Genomic DNA, 18,023 nt, shown 5'->3' with positions numbered 1-18,023 from the left:
GAGAGACTCAAAGCTGTAATAAATAAGAGTAAAATAATAAATGTAATATAATAATAATAATAATAATAGAGTAAATAAAGTAAATATAATAATATTAATAATAATAATAATAACAACAAAGTAAATTAATAAATAACTTTGACTCAAGTTTAAACCGAGGGAGGCTTTTTCAGCCTAAAAAGGGTCGAAAAACTTATAGTGGAGTATATACGGTATGAATAACTGGAGTCATGTATGGCTTGAGCTCATTAGCAAAAAGATGGATGGATGAAATACCTATAGGAGGATATCTATAGGAGGCTCCAGGTGGATCAGAACCATGTCATAGCAGAGAATTAACCTGTGGTCAAAAATGAAAGGAAGTTTAGTGACATCTCCAAATGGTATGTCAACAGCCAGCCCACATCTGACGCTGCTAGCATTACCCACTCTTGAAAATACTTGATTTCTCAAGGCCTTGAATGATTTGTTCTGTTTTGAAGCTACTCTGGCATCACCGAGAAGCTGCTTCTCCCAGTTGTGACGACCCTCTCTGACATCCAGGACCAATTAAAGAATCTGCTCCCTGCTGATGCGGTTTTAGTGGGCCACTCCTTGAATTTTGACCTTCGGGCCCTAGAAGTGAGTAGAACCATTTAGTGGCGCTTCTTTCTCAAGGGACTGAGCCTCTCACTCAAAGGATGGCGGGAGCAAAATAAAAATGTGGGACTGTGGCCTCGGAGAGGGGCTCTCTTGCTCTCCATTTCCTGTTTTGTTGGCAGCAGGTCAGCTTTATTGATCGGTTGTACATTTAAATCACCGGGCAACAAATAAATCTGGGCAGAGGGCAAAGCATTTAAAATATAAAATGCAAACCATAAATCAATAAAGGCTTACTAGAAACATTGCACAACAAAACTAAGAGTCAGCAGTGATTTTTTTTAAGTATATGAAACTAGATGATCAAGCAGTATTATGGAATGGATAGAGCTTGGCTTGGGTACCACTTGTTAATTGTTTCCACTTCTTGTTGTTGTTGTTGTTGTTGTTTTTATTCTTGGGATCCCACTTTCAACCAGACCCCCCGGTGGTGCAGCAGGTTAAACTGCTGAGATATTGTGGGATTTTCTCCCTCCTGTGACATAATAATTTGGACTGGATGGATGCTGTAAATGAGCCAAGAATACTTTTTTTTAGGAAGGAGGTGAAATAACTCCCATAGCATTGCAATGTTAAAAGTTATCTTTTCAACCACCATTCCTAAAGGAACCAAGAAGGTTCCATGGACTAAGTCTTGTCAAACCAGTTTGCAGGCTTGATGCAGCCTTAAAATCACACCTTGCAAGTAAATACCTTGTTCAAAAACCTTTTCTAATATCCTTTTCACCTCTTCCAGATGGTGCATCCAAATGTTATAGACACCTCTGTTCTTTTTGCCAGGAAACGGAACAAAAAGTTCAAGCTCAAATTCTTAGCAGAGGCTGTTTTAGGGTAAGACTGCTTTTTCCCCTCTGAAATTATTTTTGTGTCCTCAAATCAATCTTCTATACACATAATAAAAGTGAAACTATGTATGTTTGTGTGTGGCTCCCACTTCCACAAATAGCTATAGTTTCCACTGCTCAGGAGACACCAATGGCCCTCCCGCCATCGATATTGCAGGTTATAGAGAGTGCCATAAACATGTCCACAAGCCCTGCCAATGTCCTCCACAAACACCATATTTCCCACCACCCAAGTGAAGGCTTTCATACAGGGACAATTTCATCCTAGATTTTATGTGTTTCCTCCACCATAGACATCCCAGTGTTTCTGACTTTCCTTTGGTGTGGAATTTGCATGACCCCGCCCACTGCCTCTCCCTTAACTCTTTCCTATTCTTTTCTATGGCACACAGCAAACAGAGGAATTGATCAGCAACTGAACATACTAGAGAGGTTTGGGGAGAATTCACCATGATTTATAGGAGTTGTACGTAGGTACTGGGATATATAGTTCACCTGCAATCTACCTGTGTGTTTTGTTTCTCTACCTTATAGAAAAGACATTCAACGCATGGATGGAACAGGTCATGATCCAACAGAAGATGCTCTTTGTGCGCTGGGATTGGCCCAGTATTTCATTAACCAGGGACCCAGAAAGGCATGTGCCATTGCTTATCTTGTACACGTTTTACATGTTTGTTTTCTTTTTGCAATTGGAATTGTGGCCTCATCAGTGGAAGGGTTCACCGGTCAGGAGGCATGAGCTTACATGAAGCCAGTAGTGGAGCCTGAGGGCCAGCTATTGTGGTTGAGGAAAAGGCAAAGATAAAGAGCTGGGGCCAAAAAGGCCAAAATATTTTAGCATAAAGGTCTTTCTTTCAGTCGCTAAGATTTAGGAGAAGCAATAAGACAGAGAGAGAAACCAAATGCTGGGAACGTATTGATGAAAGATAGTTCAGATAGTAGTAGGGCTGAATTTGATCCCAAAACCTGAATTTCCCCCCTCTCTTCATTAAGCTGTAGGCTCTTGACGCAGGAAACTACTGTACTGTTGCCGTATTTTTCTGCAAATTACTATTTGCATTTTTTCCATGAGAAACTGCAAGTTGTTTCTGGTGTGAGATAATTGGCTCTCTGCAAGGACATAACCCAGGGGATGCCTGGATATTTTACCCTCCTGTGGGAGGCTTCTCTCATGTCCCCACATGAGGAGCTGGAGCTGACAGATGGGAGCTCACCCCTCTTTCTGGATTTGAACTGCCAACCTTTCAGTCAGCAGTCCTCCTGGTATAAGTTTAACCCATTTCGCCTCCAGAGGCTCCATTTGCATTGATGGTTCGATGGAAGCAAATAGGCCTTTTCCTTCTCTATCTATTTATGCAAAGCCAGAGGAGTTTTACAGAGGGGCAAGTTGATAACAAGCTTCTGCCTCATGACACTTGCAATCTAAAGTTCGGACCAATGGAGGCAGGACAGAGAGAGTTAGGAAGTGGAGACACAGGAAAAATAGGCATTGGTTCAGTATATGGAGGGTTATGATTGTTATTTATTTATTTATTTATTATTTTGGACATTTGTATCCCGTCCTATCTCGACATCCGCAGAGGGACTCAGGGTGGCTAACAACTGGCACACCATGGTAGCCACAAACAAAAGCATAAATATACAATTTAAATAAAAACAATATAAAAACAGAATAAAAACATTCAAACAGTCGCCGGTTTAAGTCATCATCCTAAAAGCAGTCTGTCAAGTCCATTAAAGCCGTCGTTTTGTTAGCAGGTCAGCCTAGTCTGCAAAGGCCTGATCCCATAGCCAGGCAGAATGTTCCCACCACCAGGACTTTTACAATTCTAGGAACTACTTTCCAATTACAATTCTGGGGATTTTTAGCCCAGAACATTGTAGTAACATTTCCAAACACTGCAATATCCAGTTAAGATGGCTGTGTGCTAACTCCCGATGTGTGGGACAGCATGCCTATGTTCTAATTGTAGGGAACCTGAGCATTTTCCCAGCAGAACGCTGACTCTGCAACTTGACTTTCAGAGAGAGGAACATTCTGGTAACATCTATTGATTTCCTGCCAGGTAGCAGAGATGAACCTGGAAGCCCAGTTGCTTGAGACAAGGAAGATAGGAGAGGAACAGGGCTGTGCCTTGCCAAACCCCCAAAATGGGGTCCAGAAACCCACCCAAAGGTAAATAGCCTTTGCAGTTCTCCTTGTAGGGAAACATAAGCTATCCAAGCCTCTTGCAGTGCCTTTCTATATAACACCTCCCCAAGCTCTGAAATGTTTTGGTGTGTGAAGCATTTGGTAGCATCTATGAAGAGTAATCAGTGTTAAATGCAGCATCTTTTAAAAAGTGATTCCACTTTCCTTTTTGTTTCTTAGCCTTCTAGACATCTTGCACTTTGTGGGTCAGAAAGCCTTGCTTCTCGGAGGATGGGCTGAAGCCGCTTCCAGCAACGGTCAGGCTCAAACAGGGCCTCAAAATAAGCAAGTGAGTTGCATGCATCCCTCCGGGGCTTCATGATTTTCCTATCACAGATTCCATCTGAAGAACCTGAGAGGCACACGGCCTCGGCACTTCCCAAAGGAAGCACAAAGAGCTCATTGTGTTGTCAAAGGCTTTCATGGCTGAAATCACTGGGTTGCTGTGAGCTTTCCGGGCTGTATGACCACGTCAGGAGAGAATGCTTCTGGAACATGACCATACAGCTCGGAAAACTCACAGCAACACAAAGAGCTCATTTAGGGAAGTAAATACTAGCAGTACCCCTGAGGGTCAAGCCCTGGCCCTCATGGTACTGGTGGGAGTTGTAACCCCAAATAGTAGGGTGGCACCAAGCTGCCTCCCACTGCCCTACAGCCATCCAGATGAGGAATGAGGAGCTGCACAGGGAAATAAAAAATGAATAAAATTAAATAATAAGAAACAAAAAAGAGAATCAAAATAAAAAAGCTAGAAATTACATTTTGAATGGAAATTTGCCAAGTTGAATTTGCCACCGTGCAACCATAGGCATCTCATTAAATCAGTGGTTCCTAACCTCATCGATTTGATCCGCAGCCTCACCATTACTACATCGTTGTAATGAGAGCAACTGGTATCACAAAACCCTCTTACAGTGCCAAGGCTTATTAAACATGGTTTTCTGTGGGTGAGCAGATGGCGACTACTGGGTGGCATATGTTCTGTATCAGAAACTAGAGCTGATGTGGTCTATCCAATGCAATTTTTTGAATCAGCACCCCAAATAACCAAACCAAATCTAAAGTTGACCAAAAACCATTTTGTAACCCTTTTAGTACTAATATGGATAGTGATCCCTGGTCAATGTGGTCCCGGTCAAAAAAAGATTGGGAACCACTGCATTAAATACTTATATGTTATTTTATGTTATGCCTTAATTTAGGCCTACTGCTGCACTACGGTGCACTCTAGTTCTGTTGTAACGCAAACAGTTTGTATTATTGAAATATGAGTTTTATGTATTGCCACGTTTTGATAATATCCTGTGTTTTAGTGATAGTTGAGAATAAATTGAGATATTATGGTGAATTTCAAAGTTTTTAAAATACAATTTCATTGCATGGACAGTGAGAAATTGTTTCAATATGTCTTTACTTGACATTCCTTTACTATTTATTCCTTCTTCCTGCTTCCACAATGAAACTCAAAACACCATTAACTTGTAATATTAGGCCTAAGAGGCTCTGCCATAGAAATGGATTGTATTTATTGTTTTTGCATATTTGGAGGACTCTGCACAAGTTGCAGGTGGACTCTAGTTTTCCAAGGATCCTGATGTTCAGTAGAAGGATACAACAATACCTGAGCTTGGATGTTTCATATTTAATGTTGTCCTGATTTAGATTCTCCAGAGAGCCTTGGAAGAGGTGCCCACATCCTCCTTCAGTGTGATTCAGTTTGGTCTGGATTCAAAGCATGATACATCTGACCTCATTGCAAAAGTAAGTTCAGAGGTAAACTGTGTTGGCGAGGGTCCAGTCTAAATTAGCAGATCCCCTTGTTGCCTCTTTCACCTTCTGAACAATCGAACTGTCTTCAAGGCAAGTGAGGAATTCATTGGACTTTATATTCTTAGCAGAACTTATTTTCCAACAAATATCAGAACAGTTGAAATCTCCCACTACCAGGGGCGGCTGAAGCAATAGGCAAGATACGCATTTGCATATAGCGCGAATCCCCGAGGGGTGCTCTTGAGGCGCCCCCGGTGAAAAAAGAAGGAAGGAGCATGGAGGAGGGAGGCCTGGGCTGCTGTGACTGCCCTCCACGCCTCCTTTTGCACGAGAGGAGGCTCTCTTCAGGAAGCCTCCAGAGAGGCCTCAGGGGCATGGGGGCAGGAGGGGGCGGGTCTGGCATCCATCCATCCCTCACGTGTGCCCCCGTGTCTCCCTCCCTTCCTGACATACAGAAACACATACACGCACCCGTCCTCCTTCCTTCCTACTCACACTCAGGGCAGCTGCAGTGGCCATTATTTCCCAGGCAATGCAGGTAGAAGTCGCCGCCGGAGGAAGCCATGGGGGCGGGGTTGGGGGCTTGGGACTGCGGGCCTGGCCCGGTGGCTGCTGTGGCTGAGGCGGCGGATGAGGCATTGCTGCTGCTGTTATTGGCAATGGCCGGGGCCTGGACGAGTGGGGCAGTGAAGATCTTGAGGTGCCGCCGGGAGATGTAGCTGGAGTGGCTTGCAGGGGCGGGGGGCAAAATACTATTTGTTTACACTTGAAAATTACCTAGGGCCGACCCTGCCCATTACTACTGTATGTCTTCTTTCTACATGCTTGGTCACCTGTTCAATCTGTTTTCAGATTTGGAATATTTGCATATACATAATGAAATATGTTGGGTATCCATGCCTCCTGCCATTTTTATGTATTCTCCTTCCTGCTATTTCATAGATCCTCGTATCTCTCTCCAACCTCGTGTCTTCCTCCAGGTGGGAGCATGTGATGGCGACCATTTCATATTTCCCAGATTAGGAACGCTTATCCTATACTTCTGTAATCTTACATGGTCAGATTTGGACAAGATGACCCTTACAGTCCCTATGCTACCATATACTAGAATCTATACTACCATATACTTCAGGTGGATAGAAGATAGTTTGGGACCTCCAAGTAGCTCTGGGTGATTAATTGTAGGCCGGAAAGGATTTCTGAGGCCAAGTGGGATGGTTTAGTTGGTTGGTTTTTAACAAGTAGTCACAACAGAAAGCTTCCCTCCTCTGTATTTCTTTCCTTAGATGAGGACCAAGCTGGCCAACCTGCAGACAATCTATGCAGGCCCATTTGGTAAAGACATATGTCTGAAGCCTCTGAAGAAAATCTTTAAGAAGTATGGCCACATTCAGTCAATAAGGATCATTCCAGACACATCGGAGGTAAACAGCTGGACAAAAGTAGACTCTGCAAGACTCTCAGCCTCTTTCTAGCCTTGTATTTTCTTTCTTAATTTTGGGCTTTGGAGCACTGTATTGCTGCCTTCCCCAGAACATAGAAAAGTTACTTAGGAGACTACAATTTCCTGAACAAAACAACCTTTTCTTTTCCAAAGCCACACATCTGTATCCAGTATGAAGTCCTAGAAGCTGCTCAGCTTGCTGTGGAGAGTCTAAACGGGGCAGAAATTGGTGGCTCTCCAGTCAAGGTAAAACTTTTATGCTGCTTTTGTCTCTGCAGCAGCTTTTTATTTATTTCCTGTCAAAAGCATTGCATAAAATATAGTTTATTTAAAACTGATAAAATAAAGGGATCACAAGCTGCTAGATAGCTTTAGACCAAAAATGGGCAACAGCAACTGCATTGTCTGTAGCTTTAAACAGTTCTTCCTCTGTGCATGAGGCAGGGCATTGTGGGCAAGCATACAGGCGTGGAGTTGTTTGTTCTGCTCCACAGTTGCACAAGGTGGAAGATTCTTCTAGGTTGTGCCATTTTGCCAGGTTGTCTTTTGATCTTCCCAATTCGCTTCTGAGTCTGTTCAGGGACTTCCAAATTGCTCATTCATGCTGGAGGAAGAGCCTCGTGGGGAGGGGGGGGGGGATCCAGTTAAAATTGCCTGATTTTGCTGCCCACAGGGATATTCTTGCTGTTGCTGAAGGAACATTTAGAGTAGTTGTGGTTCTCATGAAACTTCTCCTTGGAGAGGAAGAAGCAGGAGAAGGCTGCTAGACATATAGTGGGTGGTTTTCAGTTTTCAACCTTATTTATCTCGCACTTGGCAGCAACTTGCAGTCACACTTTTGGGGGGGGGGGGGAATGACAGCTAGCTTATAAAGTCTATCAACAGGTGTAGGTTTGAGACATTGCGTGATTATTCTACATGTCTCATTTAGTGCTATATTCACCTGCTTCATATAGGCATATTTATGCCAGACAGGGTAGGCCTACTCAACAGTTGAGTAAGACAAGGCCAGGGCTGATGCTCCCAAGGAGAGTGATGCTGAGTACACTGCTAACTTCTCTCCTGTCTTTACAAGCAGTCATCCTGCCCTGCTTCATCTGACTCAGTTGCTTCATTCCAGAACCTTTGGTTTGCCTGCCCTTTCTTCCTGTGGCTGGCCTGAGATGGGATGCCCTCCTGTCTAGGCACATTTTGCTTTTAAAAATCCATAATACGTTTGACTTAGGGTCACCATAAGTTGGAACAGATTTGAAGGCACAGAACAGCAAAACAACAAACTCTCTCTGAGGCTGACCTACCTCACAGGGTTGTGAAGACAAAGTGAAGAGGACGAGAACCCTGTAACACCACCTTAAGCTTCCATCAAGAAAGGCAGGGTACAAATTGGAGCCCCCGGTGGCGCAGTGGGTTAAACCCCTGTGCCGGCATGACTGAAGACCGACAGGTCGCAGGTTCGAATCCGGGGAGAGGCGGATGAGCTCTCTCTATCAGCTCCAGCTCCTCATGCGGGGACATGAGAGAAACCTCCCACAAGGATGGTAGAACATCAAAACACCCGGGCACCTCCTGGGCAACAGCCTTGCACATGGCCAATTCTCTCACATCAGAAGCGACTTGCAGTTTCTCAAGTTGCTCCTGACATGGAAAACAAAATGTGATTCCAGCCATGAAAGCCTTCAACAACATGATAGATAGATAGATAGATAGATAGATAGATAGATTGATTGATTTAAATTGAACTCATAAGAGCAAAAGTGAAAGCAAAAGTCACCTATGGGTGCATTCTGAATTTTTTAGTTGGACTCTGTTAAAAATTAATTTTGTTTACATATCCAACACTTACTTGTCCTGGACGTTTCATTTCACACGTCCATGTCTTCACTTTGGATAAGATGTTTGCTGAAACATATTGACTTGATCTTCTTTTTCATATTCCTTTCATGCTATTTCTGCCTCTGGTATTCCTTTCCTGTTTTTGCTACTTCTAATGGGATGGACTCTTAGGAAGCTGCTCTGTGTAAAGATCTCTGGATGTGGCCTGTTTCTGTTTGATGCCTCCAGGTTCAGAGACCCGTCACGGAGAGCACCTTGGATTGTGAGATGCTTCTGAAAGAGCTGGAGAAAGATGCGGACAATGAAAGTGTCATTTACTTGGCAGGACTGAGGAAGACTCAGCGGGAGGCAGATCTGCAGCAAGAGTTGGGTTATTTGAAAGACTTAGCATCTGTTTTTCTGCCAAGGGATCCCAGAACAGGCAAAAGTCGAAATTACTGTTTTCTGAGTAAGTACAGTATGAACAAGAGGTGCAAAGTGCTTGGAAAGCCAAGCACAAAAGCAATGTTAGAAATTGGATCATGAAACTAGGAACCCTGGTTTGATTCTTATGCCCTGTAAAGCTGGATCTCTGAATCCATGGATTCTGTATCCACCAATTCAACTATCCACAACTTGAAAATATTCCCACTCCCATTTAAAAATCATTTTTTATATTAGGAATGCCATTTAACCATAGGATGTAGTGGAATCTGAGCATCTACACATTTTGGTATATTATTATATTTTTTGACCAGGGGGATCACTTTGACCAGGGACCACTCTCCAACATTAGTACCAAAAGGGTTACGAATCAGTTTTTGGTCAACTTTAGATTCAGTTTGGTTATTTGGGGTGCTGATTCAGAAAATTGCATTGGATAGACCATATCAGCTCCAGTTTCTGATACAGAGCATATGCCATCCCGTAGTCGCCATCTGCTTGCCCACAGAAAACCATATTTAATAAGCCTCAACATGATAAAAGGGTTTCATGAGACCAGTCGCTCTAACAGTTAGGCCGTGGACTATATTTTAGTTCTTGCGGACCACTGGTGGTCCATGAACCACAGGTTGGGAACCACTGGTCTAGCCCCATGGTCTGCAATCAATGACACAGCACTGCACTTTTATCCCATGCCCTGTTCCTTAGCTACAATTTGCACTATCCCATTCCCTTGTCATATTTACAGTTTGACCATGTCTTATGGTAGTTGTCTCCATAGGGTAGAAAAATAAAGTTATTATTATTATTATTATTATTATTATTATTATTACTATACATGTTGTTGTTGTTCATTCGTTCAGTCGTCTCCGACTGAACGAATACTTTGATTTATTTTAATGATGTTTTAATATTTTACTGTTTTAACTGTGTAATTAAATTGTCATACGTTTATTGTGTTTTTAATGTGTTTTTATTTGTCTAACTTTGTTGTTATTGGGCTTGGTCCCGCTTGTAAGCCTCCTCAAGTGGTTGCAGGATATAAAAATAAAGTTGTTGTTGTTATTGTTTTTATTATTATTATTATTAGAAACACAACAAGATGAGTTCACAGCAGACACTCTGCTGGCTGTTGTATAGGATCACACGTTGGACACTTCCCAAATGTCTAGGACTGTGTGATGTATCGCCGAATAATGCGTGCAGATCCCAGTGAGGTGGCCTTTTGCAGCTGGCAGATGGTAATCTTGTCAGCGCCAATTGTGTTTAAGTGCAGGCCAAGGTCTTTAGGCACTGTACCCAGTGTGCCAATCACCACTGGGACCACCTTTACTGGTTTGTGCCAGAGTCTTTGTTTAAGAAGCAGAGAATCTTTAATTCCTCATATTGTGTCATCATCATCATCATTATATGGGGTGTGTGTGTGTGTATGTATGTATGTATTTGTATATACATACATACATAGACACACTTAACACTTGTGGGCACAAATAAGAAAATGAAGCAAGAGTGAAGCATCATTTCTGATCAGAAGTCTAGTTTTGCTTTTTGTTCAAGTGCTGTGGGGGAAGCAATTTCCAGGCCATTTGTTTTGTTCTTCCTTAGAATTCAAGACGCCACAAAGTGCTGCCAATGCGCTTACAGCCATAGAGGAACATGAGGCCCAAGGCAGCGACCTCCGGGGCCGGTGGGCCCTGACCCCTCCCCACTTGCACCAGTGGGCATTGCAGATCAGTGCAACGGGCAGCAAGTTAGCAGAACCACCATCAGGCCTTGAGGCTCATCTGCAGGAAGCCCAGCCATCCTTTGCCTTGGTGAGGTTTGTAACAGGCATCCTCTATTCCTCTGAAGTTCACTAGATCAGTTTTTCTTAACTTTTCCACCCAAGGGAGTTTTCCCCAACTGCAGGAATAAAAATCAAACATTTACTGATAAAATCAACCTGATTTTTATGAAGTACAGCTGAAGCATTTTCTTCAGAGTCTGCACATTTTTGCTAAACAATTCAAATACCATACAGTAAATATCTAGGTTCTTTTTCCTGCTGCCAATTTTTTTGCAACATTAAACTATAGGTACTTACTTACTTATTTAGGGGATCCTTTGTTGTCTGAGTATGATAGCCTTCCAAGTGCAGTGTCTTGATGGTGTATCGTAGGTGACTGTGGAGCCTTATTCTTGACCCGCATGTTCTTTCACAGTGAGGGCATTGGTTTCCAGGTAGAAAGCAGTCCCAGTCAGGGTTGGCTTGATGCTCCTTCCTCTTGGCACATTTCTCCTTTCACCCTCCATTCGTGCCTCTTTGAATTCTGCAGCAGTGCTGGTCACAGCTGACCTCGTTAGTTTCGCTCAACCACTAGGGCTTCCCAGTTCTCAGTGCCTGTGCTACAGTTTTTAAGACTAGCTTTAAGCCCATCTTTAATTCTCTTTTTCTGTCCTGCAACATTCTGTTTTCCGTTCTTGAGTTTGGTGTATAGTAACTGCTTTGGGAGATGGTGATCGGGCATTCGAACAACGTAGCCAGTCCAGCAAGTTGATGGAGTAGAAGGTGTCCCATTTGGGGTCAGGACCCACAGTTTAAGAAGCAGAGCACTGGATCACCTGGGATGTCTTTGATCCATTTCAGGTTCCAGGTCTCAAACACCAACATGCAGGATTTGGGGAATTGCAGCCCAAAATTGTTTCATATTGGTGTCTAAAAGCCAATGCAGCTGCTGTATCTCCAACACTTCAGATTGTATTCTAGTCGGTGGTTTGCTTTTTCCCTCCTGATTTGTTTTCGTGTTATACCCACATAGGAGCAAGAAGTTCAAAAACAAATGAAAGCATTGGATCGCAAAATCAAAAAGCTTTTCCAGCGCTTGCCAAACCACACGCTCTGCGTCATCCTGTTGCCGGGCTCAAACAGGTAATATCCGCTAGGGTTGCTTGCTTGCTTTCTTGAATGAGTTCCTCCTTTCCATTGAAAAGGAAGTCCTAACCCAGAGGAGGATGCGCCTCTCATCTTGGGCACCCTCTCACTTTGTCCTCACAACGCTGGCTTTCCTTTTTACTTCAGTTAAGAGTGAAGAAAACCTTACTTAAAGCTTTTCTATCCAGAGCTTGAGAACTTGCATGTTTCCAAGGGAAATAATAGTTACTGTGTTTAAACAGTACAGGCAGCCCACAAGTCATAAACAAGATAGGTTCTGTAGGTTTGTTCTTAAGTTGAAGTCAGGACAAGGACAAGGGAGATGCTGACAAGCTGGAATGTCTGGGTTGTTGTAGGTTTTTCGGGCTGTATGGCCATGTTCTAGAAGCATTAACTCCTAACGTTTCTCTGCATCTGTGGCAAGCATCCTCAGAGGTTGTGAGGAATGTGTCCAGAGGAGGGCGAATCAAATGATTAAGGGTCTGGAGAACAAGCCCTATCAGGAGCGGCTTAAAGAGCTGGGCATGTTTAGCCTGCAGAAAAGAAGGCTGAGAGGAGACACGATGAGGGCTATGGATCAAGAGGTGAGGAGAAGTCATAGGGAGGACTTCCCCTCACCTTTTGATCCATAACCCTCATCGTGTCTCCTCTCAGTTTTCTGCTGCCCTGGAGGCTAGGATGTGAAACAATGGCTTCAAACTACAGGAAAGGAGATTCCACCCGAACATTAGGAAGAATTTCCTGACTGAGAGCTGTTCAGCAGTGGAACTCACTGTCCTGGAGTGTGGCGGAGGCTCCTTCTGTGGAGGCTTTTAAGCTGAGGCTGGATGGCCATCTGTTAGGGGTGCTTTTCCTGCTACTTGGCAGGGAGTTGGACTGGATGGTCCATGAGGTCTCTTCCAACTCAATGATTCTATGATTTTTGAAGTGTAAATCCAGACATATACATAGGTTTGGATGGCATAGAGAAGGGTAAACACCTCTGTGGTGTTTCCTTTGCTGCCTGTGCCCCTGTTCAGAAGATTTCACCTGTAAGAATTTAAAATGTTTGGCTTGTTATGGAAACAAGGATTGGGGAGAAAGCTTCAGTGGAGACCCTTTCCCCCCATAATGATAACTCTTCCAGGAGTGGATTTCCTTTTCTAGGGACAGTTTACTCTCAGGGTTGCTGTGAGTTTTCCGTGTTGTATGGCCATGTTCCAGAAGCATTATCTCCTGCAGGAGTCTACGATATACCATGCAGCTGTGGCAAAGTCTACATAGGGACCACCAAATACAGCAGCATTGCCCGAATCAAGGAACACAAAAGGCACTGTAGATTAATCCAGCCAGAGAAGTCAGCCATAGCAAAGCACCTAGTGAACCAACCTGGACACAGAAATGCTGGACCACTCTGACAATCACCATGTCAGACTACTGAAATCCACAAGCACGTGGACAATTTCAATAGAAAGGAGGAAACCATGAAAATGAATAAAATCTGGCTACCGGTATTAAAAACTCTAAAATCATGACAGTAAATAAAGAACAACACTCAGAAAACACAAGAATTCCATACAGGAAACAATGAAGGCCAGGTAAGACCACCCAACAAAGGATTCCCCCAGGCAGGAAGCAACCAGATTTTGAAGCTGCAAGGCTTTTCCATGCTAATCAAGGTGGCCAATTGCAACTTTCACACCTGCCTCAAACAGACAAAAGTTCTTTCTCCCACTCTGGACATGCCACAGATATATAAACCAAACTTGTCTAGATTCCAATAGACTTCACAACCTCTGAGGATGCCTGCCATAGATGTGGGTGAAATGTCAGGAGGGAATGCTTCTGGAACATGGCAAGACAGCCCAGAAAATTCACAGCAACTCAATGATTCTGGCCATGAAAGCCTTCAACAACAGATTTCTCTCACTTCCTGTAGTCTCAGCCTGTTTTTAACTCTGAGTCATTTGTAAGTTGGATGTTTGTAACTTGGAGTCTTCCTGTAATTCCTTGCAGGGTTTGCTGTTAATGATCATTACCTTTTCATCACTTTCAGTTACCTGTTTTCACTTAATACAATGCAAGTCAGTACATTTCTTTTAAAATGCACCTCCAGAAAGCTCTCTGACTCAAGGTAACTACATTACTTGTAACTCTTTCCAAGCTCTTTGTGCATCATTTCTGTAAAGCTTCATTAGATTTGTGGTTAACTAACAATAGATTCAAGTAATAAAGTCGCTGGTTGTCTGCCTTGTGAAATTGCAAACAGGAAGCAAACTGGGCTGTTGGGCTATCAAGTGCGTCTGCTTATTGACAGGTCAGATGGGGTCAGCCTGAACCTTGGCCCCATCTGACACATCGCGCTTTCAGGAAAGGTCATGGCAACATCCAGTTGACGGAAACAGATAAAAGCTTTTCCAGTATTGATCAGGAATTGATTGCTAATGGAGCAGGAGAGGGTCCAGTGCACATACATCCATCAACAGGGCCTCCATTAGACTCCCTGCTTAGAAGAAAGAAGTGCGTAGGAATTGTTCAGGGTGCCCGCCGCTTGTCCATTAAACATTCAAAATCATAAGGTTTCCTAAAAGAATGGCCATTTTGACTGATGACCCTGGCTGTGTTTTGAGCCTTTGGAAATGTTGACGATCTCTGTATTCCTTTGTCTGTGTGTGTTTTGAATTCCTAATACATGGTTTAATACAAGCCCTTTGGTGGTGCAGTGGGTTAAACCGTTGAGCTGTTAAATTTGCTGACCAAAAGGTTGGCAGTTCGAATTCGGGGAGTTGGCAGTTCGAATTCCCGCTGTTAGCCCCAGCTTCTGTCAGCCCAACAGTTCAAATGTGAGTAGATCAATAGGTACCGCTTCTGCGGGAAGGTAAACTTACTTACTTGCTTAGGCAATCCCTTGTTGTCCGAGTAGGATTGTCTTTCAAGATCAGTGTACTGGTGGTGGGTCCATAGGTACACTGTGGAGCCCTATTCTTGATCCACATGTTCTCCCGCAGTGAGGGCATCGGTTTCCAAGTGGAAGGCGGCCCCCGTCGGGGTTGGCTTGACGCACCTTCCTCTTGACTCGTTTCTCTCTTTCACCCTCCATTCGTGCCTCCTCAAATTCTACAGCACTCCTGATCGCAGCTGACCTCCAGCTGGAGCGCTCAAGGGCCAGGGCTCCCCAGTTCTCAGTGTCTATGCCAGAGTTTTTAAAAGTTGGCTTTGAGCCCATCTTTAAATCTCTTTTCCTGCCCACCAACATTCTGTTTTCTGTTGTTAAAGTTCGGAGTAGAGCAGCTGCTTTGGGAGACGGCCAGGCATCCGGACAATGTGGCCGGTCCAGCAGAGATGATAGCGGAGGACCATCACTTCAGTGCTGGTGGTCTTTGCTTCTTCCAGCATGCTGACATTTGTCCGCCTGTCTTCCCAAGAGATTTGCAGGATTTTTCGGAGGCAGCGCTGATGGAATCGTTCCAGGAGTTGCATGTGACGTCTGTAGATCAGGGGTCCTCAAACATTTTAAACAGAGGGCCAGGGCACAGTCCCTGAAACTGTTGGAGGGCCAGATTACAATTTGAAAAACAACATGAATGAATTCCTATGCATACTGCACATATCTTATTTGTAGTGCAAAAAAACTTAAAAGCAATACAATAATTAAAACGAAGAACAATTTTAACAAATATAAACTTACTAGTATTTCAATGGGAAATGTGGGCCTGCTTTTGGCTGATGAGATAGTATTGTTGTTGTTGTTGTGTGCTTTCAAGATGATTCAGACTTAGGTTGACCTTGAGTGAGGACCAGGTAAATGACCTTGAAGGGCCGTATCCGGCCCCCGGGCCTTAGTTTGAAGACCCCTGCTGTAGATAGTCCACGTCTAGCAGGATTGGGAGGACAATGGCTTTATAAACAAGCACCGTGATATCCCTACGGATATCCCAGTCCTCAAACACTCTCTGCTTCATTCGGAAAACACTCTGGGAAGGTAAAGGTGCTTCATGCAGTCATGCTGGCTACATGACCTAGGAGGTGTCTACGGACAACGCCGGCTCTTCAGCTTAGAAATGGAGATGAGCACCACCCCCCAGAGTCAGACACGACTAGACTTAATGTCAAGGGGAAATCTTTACCTTCACTTTACATGGTTTAATTTCTTACATAGTCGAAAAAGCCTTAAACTTCACCCCATAGGAGTAACACAAAGTGAAAGGGTGAGGTATAGACAGGAGGCTTCAAACACCTTTTTTTAAAGTAAGCTGCAGAAAGAGGGGTTAAAGGGATCTCACATTTCTTGCCCTGATATTTTTCCCTTGTAATGGAAAACATAGGGTTTTCCTATAACGCCTGCAGTAAGCCCTCTCTTGATGGAAGCAAGCCCTCAAATACGACGGCGTTCCTATCAGCTGAGCTGTCTGGCATCTCCGGAGCTGCTCTTAACTCACACTTCCAGCCGCAGACAATCCGCTCAGTGGTATTGTGAGAAGCTTTACAGCTTTTCTGTATCTTCTCGATGTGGCTTCAGGGATATGTGGCTTCAGGCCTTCTTTTATTTTTTTTCAAGGGCTTAAAGGGGGGAGAAGAGCACCCCAGAGACTAGACCGCCTTGGTTATTGTCCTCCGGCGCATGCCGTGTGTGTTTCAGGAGTCTGCGGCTGCACCTTCGTGTGCGTGCCGTAATCCTTTTAAGAGACCGTGGCAGTTGCTAGAGGTCTTCTCTCCCCTGCTTTCAGTGAACTCCCCATGCGGCCACGGCATTCGCTTCCCCAGCCATGGGGGAGACCTGGGCGCAAGGGATAAGGCACAGCAGGCCTTTCTAATTGCCTTCGCTTCCATCTCTTTGATCCGAAGGCGTTGAGGGTCCATTGCTTCCAAATTGTCCTTTTGTAATAAAAAAGCCAGAGGTTGCAAGCAAGAATTCTTTCAGTCTGAGTTTTCTAGTTCTCGTTTAGCAACTGAAATCATGCCAGTACACCCCATTGCACTCACATATTAGTGGGGATGAAGGTTAATTTTAACTCCTCCTAACTAGTCTCTCCTGTTTGTACCTATCCATGTGCAGTTGGTGCAGATGGAAACATGGTGACCTATAGCATTGCTTGGATTAATCCTACCTACAGTTGCAGTAGCCTATATTTCAGATGAAGGAACGGAGTAGTGTTTTAGGAAATATAGGGTTTCCTAAAACAAAACCCTGTAAAACCTTGCACTGGCAGGACTGAAGACTGACAGGTCGCAGGTTCGAATCTGGGGAGAGCACAGATGAGCTCCCTCTATCAGCTCCAGCTCCCCATTACAGAGGCATGAGAGAAGCCTCCCATAAGGACAATAAAACATGAAAACATCTGGGCGTCCCCTGGGCAACGTCCTTGCAGACAGCCAACTGTCTCACACCAGAAGCAACTTGCAGTTTCTCAAGTCGCGCCTGACACGGAAAAAAAAATCCAGGGGTTCAGCATAACTAGACGTGTGACTTTAAGGCACAAACACTCATTTATTTCTTTAATCAGCAGCATCTTCACAACTGGCATATCCTTTGAAGAAAAGTAATGCTTATGTTTATTTCTTTCCCTTCAGGCCTTCCGAATCTCACCCAGGCTTTGGCCTGATGGGCATCAAAGGAGAAAATCCACTTCTTAGTTCCTGTGCCTGGTGCTGACACTTGAAAAACATAGCAAGTTTTGTGAAACCCTATCATGTTTCAAATATTTTTAATCATGTCAAGATATTAAACCATTTAAAAATATCATTCTTGTGGTCAACCTTGTAAGGGAGTAGTGGACCACCAGTAGTTCGCAAGAACTAAAATATGGTCCACGGCCTCATCATTACTACACAGTTACAATGAGAGTGATTGGTCTCATGAAACCCTCAGAGGCTTATTAAATATGGTTTTCTGTGGGTGAGCAGATGGCGACTACTGGATGGCATATGCTCTGTATCAGAAACTAGAGCAGATGTGGTCTATCCAATGCAATTTTCTGAATC

General features: G+C 43.9%; 1 protein-coding gene across 3 annotated transcripts in view; it reads left to right on the top strand.

The window, feature by feature from the left end:
- The window catches only part of LOC137095535 (RNA exonuclease 5-like), a 44,258-nt gene extending 26,474 nt beyond the window's left edge, over window positions 1-17,784 (top strand). For 2 of the 3 annotated variants that reach the window (XM_067462311.1, XM_067462310.1), the window contains exons 9-20: window positions 483-621; window positions 1,376-1,470; window positions 2,019-2,121; window positions 3,554-3,663; window positions 3,859-3,967; window positions 5,344-5,442; window positions 6,738-6,875; window positions 7,049-7,141; window positions 8,957-9,176; window positions 10,757-10,965; window positions 11,950-12,059; window positions 17,613-17,784. In XM_067462311.1, the coding sequence (XP_067318412.1) occupies window positions 483-621; window positions 1,376-1,470; window positions 2,019-2,121; window positions 3,554-3,663; window positions 3,859-3,967; window positions 5,344-5,442; window positions 6,738-6,875; window positions 7,049-7,141; window positions 8,957-9,176; window positions 10,757-10,965; window positions 11,950-12,059; window positions 17,613-17,694 (1,507 nt within the window). In that variant the 3' untranslated portion in view covers window positions 17,695-17,784. Of the gene's footprint in view, window positions 1-482; window positions 622-1,375; window positions 1,471-2,018; window positions 2,122-3,553; window positions 3,664-3,858; window positions 3,968-5,343; window positions 5,443-6,737; window positions 6,876-7,048; window positions 7,142-8,956; window positions 9,177-10,756; window positions 10,971-11,949; window positions 12,060-17,612 lie in introns of those variants that run through there. The other variant, XM_067462312.1, reaches the window with a different exon arrangement.
- The last annotated feature ends 239 nt before the right edge of the window (window positions 17,785-18,023 follow it).

The sequence above is a fragment of the Anolis sagrei genome, chromosome Y (assembly GCF_037176765.1).
Source record: "Anolis sagrei isolate rAnoSag1 chromosome Y, rAnoSag1.mat, whole genome shotgun sequence".
Lineage (NCBI taxonomy): Eukaryota > Metazoa > Chordata > Lepidosauria > Squamata > Dactyloidae > Anolis > Anolis sagrei.
The sequence above is the reverse complement of the archived record's forward strand: the minus strand, read 5'-3'. Positions and strand labels throughout refer to the sequence as shown.